The sequence below is a fragment of the Barbus barbus genome (genome assembly GCF_936440315.1).
Source record: "Barbus barbus genome assembly, chromosome: 19".
In the NCBI taxonomy this organism is placed as follows: domain Eukaryota; kingdom Metazoa; phylum Chordata; class Actinopteri; order Cypriniformes; family Cyprinidae; genus Barbus; species Barbus barbus.
This window is the reverse complement of record NC_136747.1, coordinates 20,927,860-20,951,130: the sequence shown is the minus strand read 5'-3', so window position 1 is coordinate 20,951,130 and position 23,271 is coordinate 20,927,860. Positions and strand designations below refer to the sequence as shown.

The window sequence follows — 23,271 nt, the reverse complement described above, 5'->3', positions numbered from 1 at the left end:
GGCGAGAGAGGTTGTAAAAGGAGGGCTGGAGGTGGAGGAAGCTCAGTCACAGGCTGAGAGAGACAGAGAGACAGCGAGAAAAAATAAAAAAGGGCAAAAGGAGGGGGGGGGCAGCTGTCGTTTAGAGCGCTCGTAGTTGGAGAAACTATTCTGCTGGGTACATTTAAATCCCCTCCAGCCTCCTCCCCCCTACTGCTCTCCCTCACCTTTCACCTCAAGGCTTGCTCCGGTGAGCAGAGCTCACAAACTGTATCCCAGGCCCGATGCCGGCAAATCCTTCTGGAACTGTGTTCCCAACCCTGGTGGTTTTGGGGCATGTGGCAACCTTGATAGCCGTGTGGAAATGGATGCAGCGAAGACAAGTCAGCGAAGGTAAGAAGAAACAAATGTATGCACTTAAAGCTAGAAAAACTCTCGTATCAGTGTTCTGATAGTATCGGACGGCTTTTATCCAGTGTGCTGTTGCTCTCTCTGTACACATGTGCAGCACACCCTCGTCCCTCCCTCTCTCTCTCTCTGTTTTTTTCCTGCTGTTTTGAAACTGCGGGGTTAACCCTTTACGTTCTGGACTGTGCGTGATGACGTTGTGACTTTTGATGAGTTACATATGCACGCTGTTGCCTGTGGCATAAAGCTCACTCATTTGAAGCACTCTGTTTGGGTTTGATTTACTATTCTGGCAGGCGTTTGTAGTATAACCTGTATTTTGTTCTGTGGTTTTAGCACATTTTACTTGACGTAATTATTATTTTTATGAATGTCAATGTCATACTACAGCTTGAGTTTATTCTCATGTTCAGGAGAGTCTTACTGGTATGTTGAGAATGCAAATTGTTATTCTTAGTGTCTAGAAGAAGCCACCTGGTTTCAGTTGTCCTTACAGGCTTAGCCTAAGGAGTTGTACTGTAAGACACTGAAAAGCTGTTATCATCTAGTCATCCTGTGAGGGTTAAAGGGACATTTTTCTGAAGGCGCACACCCTAAACCTAACCTTCAAACCTGCTCTTTATCCAGCAGTCTATTTAAATAGATGGTGACCAGTGTCCAGGGGCGTGTTCTTGGTTACTGTCACTTCAAACAGTTTGACACTTTTCTACCAACAGTAAATACTGACAAATTTATAATCTACGTATTCCGTGTTTATTTGTGTTGGTGAATGGTGTGTTATTTGCATAATAACGAACATGTCTAATGTCGCTGTCTCACATTATCGCAAAACATTCTCAGACGACCTTGCTTTTGATGGTGTGTTGTTTTCAGTGGCAGTGTTTTTGAAATCCCTCCCTGTTTTGTTCAGCAAAGGAAGTAAATTTAATCCTTCATTCAATTTATTTAAAAGAGATGGTAAACATTGTGTATATGAACACAGTGATTATATGAGTGATTGTTTTAAATAATATGGATACAGTGTAGTAACAAATGCATGCTATTTTTTGCAGAGGTAAAACAGATGAGTCTTTCTTTGATGGAACAGTTTAATTGCGTGGCACATTTTTAGCATAATTCACTATTGTTCTGTTGTTAATCTGTCCATCGGGACTGGGTGTGGGCATTAGATGTGTACTCAGGGCTCGTTTGACTGGTAAATGAGGATTGTTGTGCTGGAGGGCAGGTTGCGTTGCATTGAGACACCTGAGCAGCGCTCGCCAGCTTGCATGTTCCTGTGGTCTCATCCTAAAGAGATAAACCTGAAACTCCAGTTTGTGTTGTGCAGTTTTAGATGTTCCTTGATGAAAAGACGTGATCTTATGAGTTTTTTTCTTTTCATAATGTATATTTTAGTAAAGCTGTTTCTGAGGATTTTGATTATTGAAAATTCAGGTCTTCCATCACAGAAATAAGTTACATTTTAAAATTTATTTAAATAGAAATCCGCTATTTTAAATTGTTACAATATTCCTGTTTTTACTAAATCCAGCTTTTAGAGACTTTCAAAAACATCAAAAATCTTACCAACTTGCGCGTTCAAGGTATAAACCCCACTATGTAGCCTACTCTCCCTTTTCTGGGTGTACTGACTCGGTTGGGGTTTTATGAGGTGAATTGTGGCGACTGTGTCAGCGGTTGCGCTTCACTTCAGAAGCAGGTGATAAGGATTACACAAAAGGTTGTGTCAGTTTTAAAAGACTCAGTCGTGTGCCAGTTGAATCTAGGTCAGCTGTGGTCTCTTTGATCTCTGAAGGTTGTTCAGTTGCAGTGCATAAATATAATAATTTAGTATGTCCGGTGCCCTATGCACCGGCCATAGTAAAGGGTAGTTGTGTAAGGTTGCATTTGAATGTCAGCTGGCTGTGGCAAGTTTAAGGAAGGTTATGTTGGGAATTCACCATAGCCAGTTTAAATTAAGAACACTCTTCCTCTGCAGCGCACATGGTGCCACCACAGTTTACTTTCTGTGAGTGGTGTGTGTATCCTGGATACGGCCAAAACACCCGCGCTCATACCAGTGAGTTACATGAAGATCTCGACTATGAGCTTTCAAACACGTCAGCCATTAGATATGTGCTCATATGATCCCTAAGCAAATATCTATAATAATACTTTAACCTTTATGTTACTCTACTCTTAAAAATATAAAATTATTGTATTCATGGTCGGTTCTTCATTTAGAATAACTTTTATGTTTTCTTTATTGAATTTAATTTAAACAAATATTTACACTTTTTTTCAATGAAAAATTGCAGTTTCCTCTTTTTTTCCCCAAAAGCTTCAAAAATTGCCATAATTTTAAAACTTTGCATAAATGATACTTAAAAGTTCAGTTATATAACATTTTAGTTATTAACTATTTTAGGACAAGATAATTGGTTTATTGTGGTTGAAACATCATTTGAAGAGGGGATTTAAAGTTGGCAAGCGTGTCCTATACTGTAGAATTGCTTTTGTACATTTATGAGGTAGTGATCGTGGAGGCTTATTTTATTATACATTGTGTCTCAATGGGGTTTTTTTTGTGCTAAGTAAGCCTTTAGGAGGGGGCTGACCTTTTCACGATGTGCAGTGTAGTGTTCTGACCACACCTTGCTATAATAGTTAGTTATTATATAGAATATTTCCCTTATCTTCAGAAAAATCTAATATTTTATCATATCTTTCATCTTTATACGACACACATTTCTCAGTTACCCATAAACTTTGATGAATAGATAAGTTCTTATGAAGATAAGCACCTTATTTTGCTTGCAGTCAGACAGCCGTAAAGCAGTCAGAAAAGCATGCGGGAATTTTATAGACATCTCTGCAGCTCAAATACATCTGTATGAAACAAGTTTCCCTTTCAAACACTTTTTGAAGTCTTTCTGGCTTATTATCTCCCCACCTTATGTTGCATGTTCACCCCAGTGCGAGACGGATTACAGATTTAGCATGTAGTCGTGTACTCCCATTTATTGATTATTATTATTTTTGGTGGAATAACAAGTCTATGGGATGTAAAAACTGAGCATAATGTATTTTTCGCTGTTAGATTGTGCTGTGCGAATTCTTGAGGTAAAAGTGGTGCTTTTCGTACACAGGACCACAAAAGCTCACATTTCCTGTGTTGCAGATGTAGTGTGGTACAGAGCGAGTGAGTCAGATTTTCTAAATGAGTCAACTATGAAGAATTCCTTCAAATGAAGTTCTTATGTCGCATGATTCACAAACATGACAATATTTACTGTCGTCTTCGTGATTCTGAGGATTTTGGTTTGAGTCAAAGTCTGTTTTGTTACCCACCCCATTTGTGTTTTCATTATATGCATGAATTACAAAATTCATTCTCGTTAGCTTTTAAAGTCTAGTATTTGTATGGCAGTAGCTCTTCACAATAAGTAGATTTAAAGAAAACAGTATCTCCGGTGAAGATGCCAAAGGCTGGGAAAGAAGAAATTCCCTAGTGAGATCTCTTGTTTTTTTGTAAGCCCTTAAGGAAAAAAATGCATTGTGAATGCTGTGAACTGGAAGTATAGATGGGTGAAAATCTGAATTCATCTTTCTATTGAACATGAGATCATCTCACAACCACAACGCATTGCCAGCTCAACACGTCCCACCTGTAGCTACTGACACCGCCTTTGTTTGCATACCTATTCAAATATTGAATAACCTGCACTGCAACAAAGTCTTTGAGCATCAGAGCTAAAACACATTTCGGTTTAAAAAATCTTTACTAAACAAAAAGCAGTATAATGCAGCATTAGTTGAAGTTCCTCTGAGTTCTGAATATTACCCCTTTTTATTTTCCTTTTTTCTTTTCGCAGTGTTTCTTATTTTATTTGCTGTTTTTGTCTCAGCTTTACAGCACATTGGGTTTAAACGTGATTTATTCTCAAATTAAGATCAGATTCAACTACTTGTTTTTGATCTGTCAACTGTCTTAAGTTGCTGTAAATTTATGACATGACACTTGTTGCCTAACAACAATATATCACCAGTATTGGCATTTCAGTGACATTAAGGAGGGTCTTTCCGTCAGTATTTATGGGTGTTGTGAGATTCATTTCAAGCTACCAAAATCTTTTTTAGTGCTTCTAGCCAGTGCTGTATGGTATGCGGGGCCCCAGTACAGCCAGGGACCCTTAGAATTGTCACATATACACCTAACTATTTAAAGCTTTTTAAACAAAACACTAGAAAGTCATGTGATTATTAATATTTAGAGTTTTTAGGTTGAAAGCGATAAAATAATATTTTAACTTAGTATAATTCCATGTCATGTAGCCTAATTTAAACAATCTATTTTGTGATCATCTTTATAGGAGTTTAGCCTTCGAACTTCTTGTGGAGGTTAAACTTCTTTAATGTGTTTCTAATTAGGTGTCTCCTTTAACATGGTTTCAGGATGCGTTAAGCAATATCTGAGAAAAGACGCATAAATCCTAAATGTTTTAGTATAAAAGAAGAAAAAAACTTGGTCTTAATCAGTAACAGCGGCGAATAGCCCATATGGGAGGAATCACATTTCAATGGCAGTCCGAGAGAAGAGTTTGTGCCGGAGCTGGAGCAGCGGAGTGAGCGCAGCTTCAAACACATTTCGATGGGTTGGGCTAGTAGTATTGAGGTAAAGCTTTCACTGCTTTCCCAGTGTGACGCCCCTTCGTTTTTCAGTTCCAAAACAAATGAATCCAAACGTGTGAGGCTGATACAGAGTTTGGGGAACTAAACTCAACCACAGAGGGAGCGCAACAGTTTTTCCTCTGGTAACATTATGGCTGGCGCGGGTGACATGTCCGCGGCAGCTGCGCCGTGTCTCGCTATCTTCAGCCTGGATGTGATTTACGGACGCGGGAACTACATTCACTTGATGAGCTGCGGTGATGTCGGACCGCATTTATACAGCCGGATGTGCTGCGCAGGTAGGTGCTGGTGTACGGAGGCACCGGCTTTTGCCGTGTGATTCAAGCGAATAGGAGGAGTTCGATTGAGGGGGGGCGATAACTCTGTGTGGGCGCGGGGCGGGCACGGATGCGCGCGCGTTATTTAGTTAAAGGGGGAGGGAGAGGGGTGTTGTGGAGTTAACTTGACATTCTTATGTCCCGTCCTGTGTGTCCTTTACAGTGTTTTTTTCTTGTTGTAAAGTTTGACATGCTGTTATTTGATATAACACTTAAATAGTTTAATTTTAAGCAGCTTGCATTATTTTAAACTTTCATTGTATTCACGTATTAATTATTTTTGATAAATATTATGATTTTATCTCAGAATAATTACAGCGGCATCACACGAGCAGTAGTGTTGCATTGCATATGTGTGCGTTCTATAATCACTGGACTTCAGCTCTACTCTATTTTTTCCCCTTCATTTTTCACTCTTCGCACACTAGTGAGAGAAACCCATTCGGAGCGAGACAAAACGCCTATGCTGTTTTATACAGTAAGAGTAATATACTAGGCTATTCCAATCTCAGCCAATCAGAGGAGCAGGCACTTAAAAATCGTTAAAAAGAAAAATATGTAAATATATAAAATGTATATTTTTATTAAATATTTTTTTATAATATATTAATTTATATATTTATATTTTAATCTATTAATATATTTTTTATATAAAATATAGTCTTTTAAATGAAAACAATACTACAAAAAAAATGAATTCAGTTAAATTCGGCACTTTTCGTCAAATATATGGAAAAGAGAATAATTGTCAGAGAAAAATTGCATCTCAGCATCTCCTCCCTTTGGAAAAGTGCGCCTCACTGGACCAAAACCGCACTGACTCTAGAAATATTGCCGGTTTGCTCTTAACTCACAGCTTCTGTATGTTTGAGTCTGTTGTCTCAGTAACCAGTCAGCTTTCATTTCCACAGAAACTAAGTGACTGCCTGAAAACGTTTAGACATGGCTACCAGCTGTACAAAGACATATGTGCAAAATTGATTTATGAATGATGGTCCTTGTCCTTAATTAAGTGATAAAAGTAGTTTGATTCTCTTTTCTCTATCCAACGGGAATGGTGACCACAAGAGGGAGACATTTAGTTACATCCCATAGACTTGTTATTCCACCAAAAATAATTATAATCAAGGCTTTACAAACCTATTTCTTTTCATGCTCTTCCAGTAACCAAAGCAATGCTATTTTGCTCTGTTTTTTTGCAGAGAGCAAACACACTTTACTCTTTAAAGTGTGTCCAATAAAATTTTTGGGAAAATATATTTAGAAAAGTATTCTGTTTCCATCTAAAAAAATATATAGTTTTTCAGACTCTTTTTCTATTTCACAAATCAGGGCCTTTCATGTAAGTGTGAATGCTTGAGGGAATGTGAGGCAAGGCATCTCTTTTGCAAGTGTTTCGGCCTTGTTTAGAATGAACTGGTACATGTTCTCACAAGTCTGACTGGCTTTTAGAGGAGTGGTCGTTTGTGTGAACCCGTCTTAAGAGCTATTGTAAGGAGCAGCGGCGTTATGTGCGTGATGTAGGATGAATTACTGCCTGAGCGTATGTTCATAGTAGATGCGTGCAGTACAGGAATGTGCGATTGACAGTTTTGGGCTACGGAAGATTTCAGAGCTCCCTCTGCCCCATCAGTCACATCACATCTCTGCATGCATTTTCAGCTAAACAAATTGCCTTTGAACTGTAATGAGTTTTTAGAGAAACATTTTTAACAACTTTGGAGAAAGAAGACATGTAGATGCACAAAAACTATTTGAAATATGGATGGCTGTGCAAAGTAAAACAGGATACTAAATTGATTGCACACTATAAAATTAAGTTGTGATCAAATATTCAAATACGTTACCACATTTTAATTAAACTATATTACCACATTTTAATTAATTTCAAAAGTATGAACATTTTTCCATGTATTAGAGTTTTATTTACTCAGATAGAAATGAATAGTTTAACCCTTGTACACCCTTATGGACATCTTTGTCCATTTTAGTTTAATAATTTTGCCTGTGTTAATGCTAACTGCATAAATTTGGGCTCAGGTGTGTATTTTTATTGGAATTTTAATATTCCACCCTTTAATAAATTTCCTTTAATAAATCTATTTTACACTAGGTACAAAAAAGTGAAACACTCAGCACCTTTTGGACAAAAATGTCCCCATTGAAACCCATTAAAACGGCTATTTTTAATCGCAGTGCCGTTTAACTGTAAAATTATGCAATTTTTGTTAATACGCTTTCATTCTGTTGGCCAGGCTTCAAAGTTTCATTTTTTTATTTTTATTTTACCAGATGGTGCCATTTTTTCAGGTTTGGTCTATAAAGCAAATACTCACTTTATTCCTGTTTTCTGCTTCTGCATATTATAGAGCCAATTGGATAAATAATGCTGCTATAATTGTGTGGGTGTGTTGGTATAGATGTCAGAGTGTGGTTTGTATGTGTGTGATAAAAAAAATAGTGTGTGTGTGCTTGTAATATTTGAGAAGGAAAAACTCTACTGTAAATCACAAATCCAAGCACTGTGTGCACCAGAAGAGTTTTGCTGGCATCTAATGGGGAAAATTTGGTACTGCGCCCAAACAAAATTTTACTGAAAGCTCATTTTTGGAGATATCAACCACAGGCAGGTTTAGAGTTCAAAATGTTTCATATATAAAATATACATAAAATAAAATATTGTTCATAAATCATTTTCATAAACTTAAACCTGTATAACTTTTGTTTGGTTTCACTTTTTAAACTTTTTTTTTACTTCAACAATAATCTGCCATGGGTCTTCTTTAAAATGAGACCAAACATTCCAAGCTTCCAATTTTTATGACTCTTTTTTTGACATGGACATTTTTGTCCACTATGGACCTAAGTGTAACTTTTTTTTGTTGATGCACAAGGGTTAAGTATTCATCGTCCTGTCTGCCCTAAGGATACTTCAGAGAAAGTCAAATTCCAATGTCTGCAGAATTTGGCACCATTTGTAAAACCGTCAAGATTTTGCACTCTTTGCCCTTTTCCTCTTTACAGCTTCGCATCACACACATAAGCTGAAGGATTTGCCTTGTGTGATTGGTATGTTTGTATGAAGGATTAAATGTGTATCTGGTCTGTTTTGTTTTGTTATGGTGCTCTTAAATATTACTTAACATTTGATGCCTGAAGTCAAACACATCTGATACCTGTACATACATGTTCTTACTTTCTTACTCTTCAAAGATATTATCTGACTTACATAAGGACTAAAGAATTAACTTGAGGACAATATCCTTTCAATGGTTCTACAGTACTTTTATTAAAATTTAGTCCTTTTACTAAAATTCAACTAGATTCGAAATGTTTATTGTGACTAAAAAACTTTGTTGCGCATCTTCAAGATATTTAGATTTTTCTTTAAAGTAGTTCACATCTTAAATAATCTCCTTTGGAGTAATTATTGGTTGAATTAATAGATAGTTATGATACACAAATAGGTTGTATTACTTTAAATGTTTAAAGGTTTCCTGACTGCTTACTATATATCTATTGTATCAAGTCCATTTTTTTCCAGAATTCATTTTTTATATTAAAGATCGATTGATTACTAAATTAAAAAGTGCAAATATATACAGTAATAATTTTTATTACTGTAAATAGTGACAACTTGAGATTTAGTTCAGTGAGTCAGATGTCAGTTTAGTAAAAGCCTTTGACAGACTCAGAGTTCATTCATCAGACTAACTCAGACAGATAACTTGGAAGTTTGTGAATGATTCATAGAAAAAAAAATCCATCTTTAAGGTCTGACTCTGATCTCATTGTTTCTATGTGCAGATCTGTTATTTATATTCTTTGCATTATGTTGCATTCATATTTTATCTCATCTGATTTTCATTGCGTAGCTGTAAACAGAAAAAAACCCCACTGCTAGTGGCTCTTGATAGCGCTGTCTCCGATCAGCGTTGCTCCAAGGCAGATGTGTGACAGCAGCAGGTCTTCCAGCTCAAGCCCAAACAGGCCACAGCCCATAGCTGCAATGCAAAGAATCCTCCGTTCCTACCTGCGATCCGCCTGACATGCTTTCCAAGATAGAGAGAGATGGATTGTCTCTGAGGTTAGGGAGCTCCAGTCACACCTGTGCACTCAGGAATATGACTCCTCTCATTCCCTCCAGTGGTCTCCAACATTCACACACACACACTTCAAAGAGACTAGTTATTCACATATCGCTTGTCATTTTGTGCTACTGATAAAAAGGGTCTGTTGTTTGGGGCAAGAGACACAGAGAGACTCTTTGAATCTCTGCATCATCTGTTTGTATTTTTGCAGGCTCGTTTCAAATGCTGATTTTAGGAGATGTGTTTACTTCAACCGCACATACACAGGGGTTCTGTTGTGCTCAGCCGCATTTTTGTCTGTCTAGGGTGACTTTGGCAGGACTTCATGAAATAGTGTCTTTGTTGTGTCTATCTACATCAGTCAAAGAACAGCAGCAACTCCGGACTCACCTCCTACTTGAGACTACAAGAGCCTTTCTGTGTGACTCCTGAAATTAGTCACATTTTCCCTCATAAGTGGGATTTCCCAGTTGGTGGAACACCAAACCACTCCTCCCACCCCAAACAGATGGAATACCCAGATGGAAACAGACCCTCGTTTTGATTCTTTCCCTGGTGCTTTAGAAAGTGACTCATTTCCGATGCATGCTACCGAATTAGCTTGTACAGAAAAACAGCTTGCTCATTTCATGTAAAGTTTTTGTCCTAACCAGCTACAACAACCATGACAAAGTCAAAAAGTTGGTAGGGTCCTATTCCTAATGTCACTCGGAGTAGCTCCGCCCATAATGCAATGTGATTGGTCCAAAATTCGGTATATTTAACCTCAAATATGTTCTGATTTTGTCACTTTGTGGTGACATTTCGCTTTTAGTGTGGACAGACGAATTACTTACGACACGTGTTGGTGGTTTGTGCCGTATTCAGACTTATTTTCGGTGGTTGCATTCCTAGGGCAGTTGCTTCCCTTGTTATAGGGTATTTGCAGATGTGAGTTGTGGAAACCGTTAACCATTTTCAAAGTATGCAAGAAATGTGTGGCTTTTGTGCTTCTGAACAGAAGTAAAACTAATATTTTAAAAAGAACAATAATTTGAGATTTTCATTTTGTACTGAATTTCTCATTGTTCACGTACGCCGTCAACGTGGTTTGCCACAATATTTTTTCTTGTTTCGTTTTTTTAACGCATGTTTGAACCACAAATTTAGAGACCCACCCCTCTAAAATGAGTTTCCTTCGAATTTATAGCCTAAAGACAGGTATTTAGCAAGAAGTGTGAAAAAAGAAGGAAGCGGTAGAGAGGGGAACAGAACTAGAGGGGAAGAAAAGTGAGAAAAGGGAGGGCGAAAAGAGCTGGCTTGGAACACACCCACTCGCCTGCATGGATCTTCTCTTTTGCTTTCTGAAACACTAGACGGGTGAAGAGAAATAGTTCAGGTGGTTTAAACAGACCGGTGGAAAGTGTACAACTGTGGTTTTGCAGTAAGAACAGAAGTACAGGAATGGCTGTATATCAAGGTTATAGAGCGTACTCCACCGACAGTGTCGGCAGTGACGTGGTCTTCACAGATGAAAGTCATAATTACCAGGGGATGCTGAGGGCCATGGATGAAAGAAAAGGTACAGCAGAAATTTAAAATGAACTATTAGACACTAAATGTATCTTTGATATCCTGTTTAATCTTCGTACAATATTTGCTTGATAAGTTTGTCAGTATGATTACATTTTTTAAATTTGCATTCTTATTGTGTCATTTCTGGCTAGATTATTATATTTATTGATGTTGCTTTATTTTGACATATTTAAGGCTTCTTTTGTTATGCAATCAATTATGCAGTCAAGTTATCATTCTGCATCATAACTGGTCCTCTCTGGCCAGGTGAAATGTACTTGTAATCTTTCCAACCAATAATAAGAAGTATAAACTGTCAAAATGAAGTTTTTGGGTCCAAAGGGAGGGGCCATTGCAAAGGCGGATCCCAAATTTGGGTTGTGATCCTGCGTGCACATGCATGGCATGTTGGAAAAGAGGTCATAGTTTGAGTACAGCACAGCTCAAATATTGTAAATATTCTAGATTTATTTTGATCTATAATTTACACTGACATATGACTTCATACACTAAAACTCTATTCCCTCAAGCTACGCGTTCAGTTTTATGAGTGTCGAAGCTGCCATGCAGAGGAATGCATCTTCTCTCAGATCTTGTGTTTCTCCTTGTCAGACCTTGAAAACCTTTGGTTCTATGGCATGGAACATTAACTAAGCTTTTATGGTGGCCTAAGATATACTGATAGGCGTTACATTTTCATTACGAGGCTCTGTTGATGTTTTGCTTGGAATTTTAAGTGCCCCTTTTATCCGGCCTTTGACCTGCTCAGCTGTTCAGGTGGTCACACTTGTCTTAGAGCTGTTCTGAGATCAGCTTACTGATGAAAATTAGTACTTAGTCTTAAAGAGACCAACAGATTCTCAGTAAAATGCAGCATCTGTGTCCTGTCGTTTCATATCTCCACATGCATCTGAATTTTTTTGTGTTATTTTTTTGTGTTTTGATGTATTATTAAATGATAACAAGTGTGTTTTATGCAGTTTACTATGTAAAGCTGCAATATATGATTAAATCCGTTTTTAGGTGACTAAATAAATGTTCATCGTTTCATAAAGGACTTCATACAATGAGTCACAGGAATTGGTTTTCGTGACAGCACGAGGTTTTAGAAACAGGAAGTGATGTGGTGATGCCAATTGACGTGGCTGCCATGGCAACCGAATGACAGAACAACAACATGCATCCAGTTCCCTGCGGTTGTTTTGATACAGATGGTTGCCCTGCATTATCTTATCTCAATGTTTTGATGAAATGTGGATGTAAACAGAACTTTGGAGGCCTTATCACAAGTTTGAGATTTTTTTTATTTATTTAGGCCATGCTTGCTGGTCATTTGAAATATCATCAGTCTTAGTGGTTCATCTTGTGATAGGGAGCTGATGTGCTTCCTGTGTCCTTAACTTCAGCTCAACTTGAGTTCTCCTGTATTCTTTTCCATGCTAGCTCAAGTGTGCCATTATAATAGAGTCAAAAAAGGACCTGAAAGAGGCATTTATACTGATGTTTTTTTTTTCATTTTTAATCACTCTCTTATATTAGTCATGAAGCGTTTTACTAGATCATTGTGAAAGCCACTAGATTCAGGTGGTGGTACTTCTGGAACATTTCACTCCTTTAGCACGCCTTTCAGCAAGTTTCCACATAAATGTTTGATGACAATGATGATGGTAATTCGAGATGAAGGTAAATGCAGAACATTTGGAAGCTTCTAAACAAATTGAGGAGTAAATGCAACAGTAAAACAGTGCCAGCAAAAGAGTCAGTCATGGTGTTTTTTTTAGAAGCATCTTGATTCAAGATCATCTTTCTTTTTTTGTCAGTAAGGAATCTCTGGTTTAGTCACTGAGACCTGCAAATATCTGAACTCAGTAAAGAAAATAGATGCACAAACTAAGAACTGAAATACTTTCATATTAAGTCAGTCAAAAAGAGCCAAAATCAACCAGTCAGTTGACTTTCACCAGTGGAATGTTTTCTGAATACTCAGATGAGTAGATATAGACCACTAATTTACGCTGTGGTGTCTCTAAGATATGCACAGCATGTTTATAATGTGGGCCCACCCAATCACAGTACAATTTTGGGTCATGATAAATACTATTGAGGAAACTATTTTAAATGCCTTTATTGTTTAAAAGATTGGGGTCGGTAAGATTTTTTTTAATGCGTTTGAAGCTATCTTATGCTCAGCAAGGCTGCATTTAAATGTAAAATATTATTTAAATTTACTATAAACTTATTTTATATTAATATGTTTTGAAATGTAATTTATTCCTATGATGGCAAAGCTGAATTTTCAGCATCGTCTTCAGTCTTCTGTGTCACATGATCCTTCAGAAATCATTCCAATATGCAGATTTGCTGCTCAATAAACATTTCTTATTATTATCAATGTCAATATCTATGAAATTTTTGTTCAAACCATGATGTAAATAAAAAAATAAAATAGTTTTTTTTATGGACAATGTAAAAGTCTATTTAAAGCAACATTTCTGAATAAAAGCGTAAAAGTATTTATTTAACGAAATCACATGCAAATATAATGATCACAAAGAAATATGATTAAATCCTCTAAGCTTTTGCTTCTCTAAAATCATCACTATGTGGAACCACATAAAGTGCACTATAAAAACCACATAGAGCACTATCATCGTAGAAGATAGCTATACTTCAGTTTAGAAGTTTCCATTAGTATGTTCACTGATTTCTAATGTGTCTCTCTAATTTAACTAAAAATTGTGTCTTTTTGTGTTTTACAGATGAACGGGATCGAGTACAGAAAAAGACCTTCACAAAATGGGTGAACAAGCATCTGATGAAGGTATTACCATCCATACAGAAATTGCAGTCAGTTCAACAACAATACACATTATTCTAGGTGCTTGTAACCACACGGTCACAGAGAGCCAATGGCCACTTTGTCAACCCATTATCTCAAGGACTTGTTTTGAAGATGACTGGTGCAGTAGCTACAAATGATTGCGGTGACAGCTGCTTGATTGGAAACTCTTAGCACATACTAAAACTGCACAGAGAACATAGTTATTTGTCTGTCATTACGTGCATGACGCTTAAAGTTCAAGAGTCAAAATGGCAGGCGTGTGTGTGAGAGAGAGAGAATGGGAAGGACAGTACAGTGTTTGTTTGTCTAACCCGTATGTGAAAACATATGGAGAGTGTGTGTAACTGCTACTGCTGTGGAGATCATGATGGCTGAATAATCGTCCTGTACCCACCCAGCACACTGCACTGCTGAAAGGTGCTGTTTATTTATTTATGGGTTTGTGAGGATGAGTCATCAACATCTGGTCTCATTTCATATCCCCAAAGAAACCGATTGTTTTCTTGGTGCTGCTTGGATTTCATCCAGCAGTCTGGGCCACAGGCGCCCCCTTTCACGAACAGTTGAATAGAAAGTGTTTCAAAATGTGTTCCAAAATTCCACCCCAAATCTACAATATATAGATGCAAAAGAAATGAAAAACAACCCCTGGAATCAAGCGAAAAAGCAACTAAATTGATGCAGCAGTTTACTCTACTGTGTAAACTTGGTATTTCACATGAAAGATATTTGGAAAATGTCTTTATACATATATATTGGAAGCATTGGAAGAATATGTAACTTTACAAGGATATGTGTAGAAATAATCTCTCTTTTGCATCAGCGGAAAGTGAATTGTCTGTAAAATTAATTCTAGTTTAACTAACTAGTATCTAGAGGATCTTTAAAATTACACTTCTTACCTTCAATGTTCTTTAGGTCGTTTAAAAAAATATACATTATTATTATTAAATTAAATTTAGAGTAATTTAATTATTTCATTAAATTGAAATAATTATTATATATTTTTTGTAATAAGTTATTTCAGCACTAAATTTGTGTTAGTTTTTGGATTGTGTTAGACGTTAGACTGATTTTCCTTCCTCCAAGGAGGCATAGGGTTTATTCAGTGGTCTGCAGTTCAGATCCAGTGACTCAGAGGCTTTGCTGTGGTTTGTTCGTTTGCTGTAAGGAAATCCTTCTCATCTGGATGCAGCCGTTTGGGATGGAAACCTGGACGCCAGCAACTGTCTCTTATTTTAAACTAGGCATAGAGAACAGCAGCCTTAAGATTAAAAAAGATTTATTAAGAATGAGTTGCCAAAATTATGGTTTCATGTGTTAGTGATGTTTCATTGCTATTTTAGACATAATAATAGCTTTGAATTAAATACAAAAGACAATTTAATATTGATGTTATGCCACATGCGTGCTGTGCTCTGTCATATTTGATATGTTGCTTCATGTTTGAATATTAAAACTAAACAAATATATTTCTGACAGGTTCTGTCATCAGCGGACTTGTTTATACATGCAAAGGTCTATTCAAAGATTTGATGCAATAAATGAAATATTTAAATTATATACTCACACCATCATGCAAACACTGTATGTGTCGTCTGTGTTCATTTCACTGTTATATCTGTCTGTGTGTCTCTCGCTCTCTTTCTGTCATACAGTTCTCATTGTATTTCCCATCTGTTCCAACCATTCTCTTCTTTATCTCTCCATGTTCCATCCTTTCCTCCATCTTTCTCTGTCAGCACTGGAAGGCAGAGGTAGGTGGTGTCTGTGATCACACCTTTGCAGAGTGACTTATGTTATTACTGCATGGGTTTCACATGCACCGTAGCATCCTACATCTGCACCTAGAGCTAACATACAAGCTCCCCTGCCTTCCTTGCATGAAATGCAGTTTTTTTAACACTGGAGACGTTAACACTTGTGTTTTCTGTCTCCTTTAGTACTTTCTGTGTTTACTGCTTCAGCCTCCAGATAATTTCCTTTATCGACAGTAAATATAGTATCATACAGTGGCCCACAAATCAATGTATGGTTTTTATTGCATAGAACCAACTAACTTCATGAGACATTTTTGTAATTATTAAAATCCCAAGATGATTTCTAATAGATTTATGAGTTCCCGCATTGTAAACTTTTTGTGAGAAAAGTCACCTCCTTTGCCTGTATTTTTCACAGCATCATAATATTTGTGGTTTGTGTGTTCTGCTTGTAGTTTTAATGCTTACAAAACATATTTTAGGGTTTCAGAACCCTTCTTTTTTGTCAGTAGGAAATGCAAATCCCTGAACTGAAGTGACGAAAATAGATGCACAACAAACTAAGAACCGAAAAAGAACTTCCAAAAAAAAGTATTTACTTAGGTAAATTAAATGTGGACTTAAAATTATTTTAAATACACTACCATTCAAAAGTGTAATTTAAAATAAAAATAAAAAATACAGTAAAAAAAAACAGTAATATTGTGAAATATTATTACAATCAAATATAACTGTTTTCTATTTTCATATATTTTTAAATGTAATTTATTCCTGTGATGGCAAATCTGATTTAGCAGCCATTACTCCAGTCTTCAGTGAAACATTTCTACTTATTATTAATGTTAAAAACAGTTGTGCTCCTTAATGTTTTCATGGAAACCGTGATGCATTTTTTTCAGGATTTTTGGATGAAAGAAGAATAGCTTTTATTTGAAATTGAAATATTTTGTACCAATATAATTGTCTTTACTGTCATTTTTGATCAGTTTAATTGCTGAATAAAATAATTTATTTTTCATACCCCAAACTTATTCACCTTAATGTATAGTAAAATTAATTAAAATTGTGCCATGTATTGCAAAATACATAAAACTAGTGGTTGCCTTTTACGACAGTCAATTATATACTTTTGCTCTCAGTAAAAATATTTGCCCGCTTGATGTCACAATCAACCATTATAATCAATTCATGTAGAGTACTGTGGTATTAAGTAGCATCGTATTGTCTTTAACATGTAGTCTTCCACTTTCCACAGTTTTCATGATTTGTAATGATGATTTCCTGTTTTATTCAGTCCCAGCGACACATCACAGACCTGTACGAGGATCTCAGAGATGGACACAACCTCATCTCGCTGCTGGAGGTGCTCTCTGGAGAGACACTGGTAAGTTCATCCTAACGTGGGATCGGATTTTCCATCAACAACCCTATTCAAAATCTACTTCCAAACATCAATTTGAAATTCTGCTTTTGCAAGGCTAAGTCTCACTACCTGGATCTGCTCGCTTAACATAAGCCCCTCCTCTTCCTGTGTCCTCTTTTGCTTTATAGACCTTGTAGTTTACGTTTGAGTAAAGTTCCTCTTGCAATCTGCATCTGATTGGATAGTTCTACAGTTGAACACCCTCAAAGTCGTGTCCCTCAGATTTGTTTTGCATGCGTCAGTGGTTGACATGTGGCATTCAGATCTGTATGAGCAGTGGACATAACCAGACATACAGAAATGTGTCGGTAGGAACGAATGTCTCCTCACATCTCCCCGTCCTTATGAGCACTTCTACTGTGACTGTGTTTTTTTTGCACTGCGTCTCACTCCTTTAACACATTAACAATCTGACATTTTCTGCCTCAGTTTCAACTCTGCACCGGTTTGATCCCCCTTGACCATTCCTTTTTCAACTTCCTGTTTGCTCACCTCTGCCCTGACCTTGACCCCTTTGCCTTTGCCTCTTCTCTTGCGATGCTCTTGCTGTGGTAGCCGAGGGAGCGAGACGTTGTCAGGAATTCGCGGTTGGTGAGTTGGGTCTGAAAATTTTCAGCTCGCCCCCACGGAAATGGGTGTGGCATGTGTCACTGCCAGGGGAAATGTGTTGTGCATGATGTCACTTCCTTTGTCATGTCGCTTGTCCAGGGTGCCGTCCTCCCCCCATGTTCACAAAAATATTTAATTAAAAATTGAAATAGATCATGCTACTATTTGTATAAAAATCAGGGTGGTTATTTAAATGTTTGCAGGGTTTTTTTGTGATGGAATGTTTTGGAAAACACTGCATTCACTGTCAGGGAACCATTAACTACATGCTTTCAGGAATTTGGCGTAATGTATGTTAGTTTAGAATTAAACATTCGTTTTAATTCTTCGTTGATTCATGTCTTCTCATGTTTGCAGACATGGGATCCATTAATAACTTAAGTGACATCATGCACTGCAAGCCAATAAGAGCCTGGCTCATGGAACAGCTTAGCTTTTGATTGGCTATTTATTGTGATGACTGATTGACAATGTCATTGCATGTTCTTATTGTATGCTGGTGCATTTTGTCCACATCTTGGCATAGTGGTGTATTTGGTGTATGTTCAGGTAATAGATTATAGCTAATTAAGCTGGAAGATCTCTGGCCCTTGGGTTTCTAATTAATAAAGTTATAATATTTAGGGTGTAGTTTTTGCATTTTTTTAATATAATGCATTGTTTCTTCCATGAAATGTGGAAAATATTACAAATAAAAAGTGAATTTGCTTAGTCATGATTTACTTTAGGTACTTTTTTTGTAGGTTGATATTGGTAATATATTTTTTTTTATCCTCCAAATTTAAATTGTATTTTTTACGGATTTTTTTCCCAATTTTTACTGTATAATAAAATGTTTGGATGTTCGGTTTCACCTTTTGGTCTCATTTAATATTTTTTTTTTTATTATGTCAAAATGGACAAGACATAATATTTCTCTATATGGCATTCCTACTTTAGTCATTGTTTTGTATGTTTAGTTAATGCAATTCAGTACATCTCTAGTGTAATCTCTGCCTTTTCATAACGGTATTTCATTTTTTGAGCTCTTTCTTTGTTAATCTCTCTTTTTATTTTTTTCCAGCCCAGAGAGAAGGGTCGCATGCGCTTTCACAAACTACAGAATGTACAGATCGCACTGGACTTCCTCAAACATAGACAGGTACAGTGAACCAAACACCTCATAAGCCGTTATTTTCATTTTTTTTTTCTTTTTTACCCTTGGTTTTGCTTTTCATAATCAGGGATATAATACAAAAAATCTAAATATATAAAATAAAACGTTAATAAAACATAAAAAGCTACTTTTTAAAATCTTAGCTAAAACTGTTGCGTTACTGATCAATATTTAATGTTTAAGATAGTAATTTTCCGTTTGCTTTATATTTATTTTCCATTTACCTCCTGCAGTACCTTTACACACCCACAGGGGTGTATGGACTCCTGGTTGAAAACCCTGGTCTTATAAGATTTCACTGGTTAACACAGATCTCATTGTTTGACAGGTGAAACTGGTAAACATCAGAAATGACGACATTGCGGATGGAAATCCAAAACTGACCCTCGGGCTAATATGGACCATCATCCTTCACTTCCAGGTGTGGTGCAGCACTGGTTGTGCTCTACTGGCTCTGAGCAGACACATTCTGCTTTTTATATGCTGTCTTTGGTTTTGCTTCATAGATTTTCATTTCCCTTTGCACTGTTTCTACATGTTTTAGTCTCTCAGCTTCCTGTTACTATCGCTGTAACAACACAGGCACCTGTGCAGGCTTGTGACATGTATAATGTATCATCTGGCAACAGTGATATAGATATTACTTTTCAACATTGTGCCAAATATAAATCTCAGCCCACCCACAAAACATAACACCCTCAGAACAGAATGAGTATTTGTTGTACATTCACACATGGCCTCATGTTAATTTGCGCATGAACTAATGTCAATGTAAACAATGTAAATGTCAGACAAAACAACTGTTAGAGACGGGTGGTTTTCAATGCCAATGCACTCTATAGTCTTTGGATTGCTACACAATGTTTTGTCTCATTATGAGGAGACTGGAGTGCATTGGTGTACTTTTTTTCTGGGAAATAAAAACCAAAGCGTGCATCTTTGATGTCACAGTAGGCCTGTGGGGGATTATGGGTTGGGACGGTGTCCATTTCGGTTGGTGACTCACATCTTTCCTAAAGGAAATGGAAGCAGGCACGCTGGCATGTTGGTTTGGTGACTCACGAGACCAATCGTGCTGTTTTTGGTTGTGGGAATGCATCTTAATTGTTTTCTTTTCCTGCAGTTTTTAAAAAAAGTCCTCATCTTGGAACAAAAGCTTTTGAATTAGTCATTTTACAAAAACATGCTGTTCAGAACTTTATTGCAACTTGAAAAGGTCACATTTTTTTGTGTTCTCAGCAAAGTATAGATATTTTCTGGTTGGGCATATTAAATAAACTTATCAAACAAATAGTTATGAATTCCTGTAGAGTAAAGATTATAATACAATAAAAATGTACCAGAATTGATCATAGCATTGCAGAATTAGCTTAAATTATGCACTCTGGAGAAGCTGTTGAGTTTGGCACCAGATGTCATTTTGCCAAATTTGTATTTCCTATTAAATAATTAAAAAAAATCTTTTCTCTTACAATAACTTTAAGAAATTTGAAGTGTTGGGCTTATAGTCAACACTACAAATATTTCAAAATTAGAGGCATTGAAAGGAATTCTGCATTGAAAAGAACCTTAAATGCCCCTCTTGACTCTCGTAAAGCTATGCTGCGAGGATGGAGGATGTGTTTCCGTGTCTGAGTCACTGTGTACATCCTTAATGTAAGGATTCAGAGGTTTAGACCGACCAGACTTCCCTACAAATCTCTTATAATAGGAGGAAACTTGACTTTAGCCGTTAAGCTGTTATTACCCAAAGGGGAATCCTGACGATGAGTCACCAGAGGAACAAACGCATGCAAAATAACAGACTAAAATTTGAACAAGCCTTTCATTATAAACGAGTCTTATGATCACTGCTAACCACAATGTTTGTCCGTAGTATCTTGGCAACAGTGAGGGTATTTTAGGTGTACTAATTTGTAATCAAATTCAAATTGTGAAATGCTATTTCATTTTCCCTGAGCATCATAATGTATAGTGTTTCATTATTGGAAAAGCAACAACTATTAAACAGAAATATAGCGAGAAGAGTGCAAACTTCATACTCTTTGCCTTTGTGATATATGTTTGTAAAAGAACGATTCAAAGCATTTTGCACTACTAATATCATAATACTAATATGTGCATTGTTTTAATACAGGAACAACTGCAGTAACTGTAGTATTTGTGTATAATACATAATTTGTTTCACTGAAGCACTTGATTTTATCACATTGTACATTTTTTCTTTTACTATGAAAGTTTTTTTTATAGTTTCTATGTTTAGATTTTTTTCAAATACATAAGTTTATTAAAACCACATTATCATTTTTACTTTTCTTTCTTTTTTACATATTTTATGATTTGTTTTATTGAAACCATATTTACATTGATTCTACTTCGTTTTTTGTTTTTCTATGACAGTTGAAATTGTAATTTCTAAATATGTTTAGTCTATTATTTCTTGATAAAATAATACAGAATTTTGTTCTTGTCTACTTGGTACCTTGTCATTTTTTTGTGGTCTATTACTGCAGTCACCATGGTTAAACTGTGGTTACTATTCAATAACTACGATAAATTTTAATAAATGCTAGCTCAGACTCTGATTCTACTTTTCTGACCGTTTCACTGTCTTCCTTGGCTGCATCAGATCTCCGATATCCAGGTGAATGGTCAGTCAGATGATATGACCGCCAAGGAGAAGCTGCTCTTGTGGTCTCAACGGATGGTGGAGGGCTACCATGGCCTGCGGTGTGATAACTTCACCACCGGCTGGAGAGATGGCAAGCTCTTCAATGCCGTCATCCATAAGCACAGGTAAAATATTATTGTAAAATTCTTGTCTTAGCTGTTAGAATGCATTCTCCAGACCCACCAATGGTGCTAATAAAAAAAAAAAAAAAAAAAAAAAGCCAGATTTCTGAGGAAAATTTTCAAAAAAATAGTTTATTAGGTAACCTTGGCACCTGAGAAGTGAGAAATAGTTGACATTCCTCTGTATCTCCAGGCTGTTTATGAAGTTCATCTCCAGACTTGCTGGCTGTATTTGCCGTGTCAATCACAGACCCCTTCTGCCCCTTGTCGGGTCTATAATTTGTGTTCTAAATCCTGGCTTTTACCATGTGATGTTTGACAGGAAACAAGATCTGTCATGCCATACTTAAAAGTAGGCTGACCTGTTTGAAACTTCAAGAGCACAATTTGCTCTCACACATGGGACTCAAGAAACTGTCATTTCCTTAGAAGCACTGACCCATTACAGACTTCATACAAATACCTCTCAGCCACAACAAATTCACTTTGGTTTACGTCAGATTTTGCAGGATTAAGTTCAAGTATGCTCGAATTGGCACTTGTGAAAAAAGTTTGAAACCAGAATCCAGTAATGAGGGCGTGTTGAATCTTAAAAGATCCCTGGAGGGTGTGTTTTTATCATTCGGCATGTAGCTGCATAGCTCAGGTTCACCCTATGCTATCAGATGCAGATGACTCTTGAGATTTGAGCAAATAAGAAGCAGTGCAACTCGATGAACAGATTAGTATGTTGTGACAGCAGCAGTGAAGGTGAAGCTCTCAACGCTTGATGCGTGATATAGGATGGAGTGTGGTTTCTCTGAGGACTGAGACTGCAAACCGTTGACTGGAACTTGCTTCTCATTGGAAAAGAATACCCATCTGCAGCCTGTGTGATTGCACACGTTTCAAAGAATAGGATTTTGATTCATTTAGTCCAACAAAATGTTCAGTCTCAAGAGGAAGTTTCGCTCCAGGAAGAGTCGCAGCACCTCGTCCAGCCACGGATCCGTCAGTGACCTGGAGGACCGGGTGGTCATGCTGTGTGAAGATGTACCATCAGAGGCTTCATTCGATTCGGGCCAGGGGTCCATCAGCCCTGGTGCCTGCTCTAGTGGTGGATCCCAGGATCTTGAACATGGCATGGAGCAAAGGCTCTCCACCCTAAGTAGAAATGGGTTTTCTTACAGAAAGGTGTTCGTCTCAGATGCCGAGCTTCCCTGGGGCCAGCCGTGCTACCTGCTCACACAGACAGTCAATGAGTCGTATGAATGCTTCGTTTCTTCATGAAAACTATTTTGGAAAAAAGCAAGCAAAGCAGTGCTGCTTTTGACATTGTAGCTTTTGGAATTTCATAGACAATTTAGTCAGCTGATTTGGTCATTTGGGGTTGTTATTTGCTATAAAATTTAGTTTTGTTGAACTTGCTCAGGTTTTCATGTTTATTTGTATTAACTGTAATTGTTTTTTGGATCCTTGCAATGATTGTTGTTGAGTGAGTCACATAAGAGTGAGGCTTTTTTCAAATCCTGTGAAGAGCTATCAGTCTTGCCTTCACTTGCCCAGATACTGGCACAGATGTTTACATAGCCTGCAGGTTTGGCCAAGCAGTGTGCGTTTAAATTATCTTAGGCAAATTTCACAGGTCATACCTATGGGATTTTTGTTTGCTAACAGAGAAATTATTTC

General features: G+C 37.0%; 1 protein-coding gene across 2 annotated transcripts in view; it reads left to right on the top strand.

Annotated features, from left to right (window-relative positions):
* Window positions 1-334: 334 nt before the first annotated feature.
* The window catches only part of LOC306885681 (plectin-like), a 48,848-nt gene continuing 25,911 nt past the window's right edge, over window positions 335-23,271 (top strand). Inside the window, exons 1-6 of one of the 2 annotated variants that reach the window (XM_079442368.1) lie at window positions 335-372; window positions 13,780-13,841; window positions 16,917-17,006; window positions 18,718-18,795; window positions 19,139-19,231; window positions 21,440-21,606. In XM_079442368.1, coding sequence (XP_079298494.1) covers window positions 348-372; window positions 13,780-13,841; window positions 16,917-17,006; window positions 18,718-18,795; window positions 19,139-19,231; window positions 21,440-21,606 — 515 coding nt within the window. In that variant the 5' untranslated portion in view covers window positions 335-347. Of the gene's footprint in view, window positions 373-10,782; window positions 11,028-13,779; window positions 13,842-16,916; window positions 17,007-18,717; window positions 18,796-19,138; window positions 19,232-21,439; window positions 21,607-23,271 lie in introns of those variants that run through there. The other variant, XM_079442367.1, reaches the window with a different exon arrangement.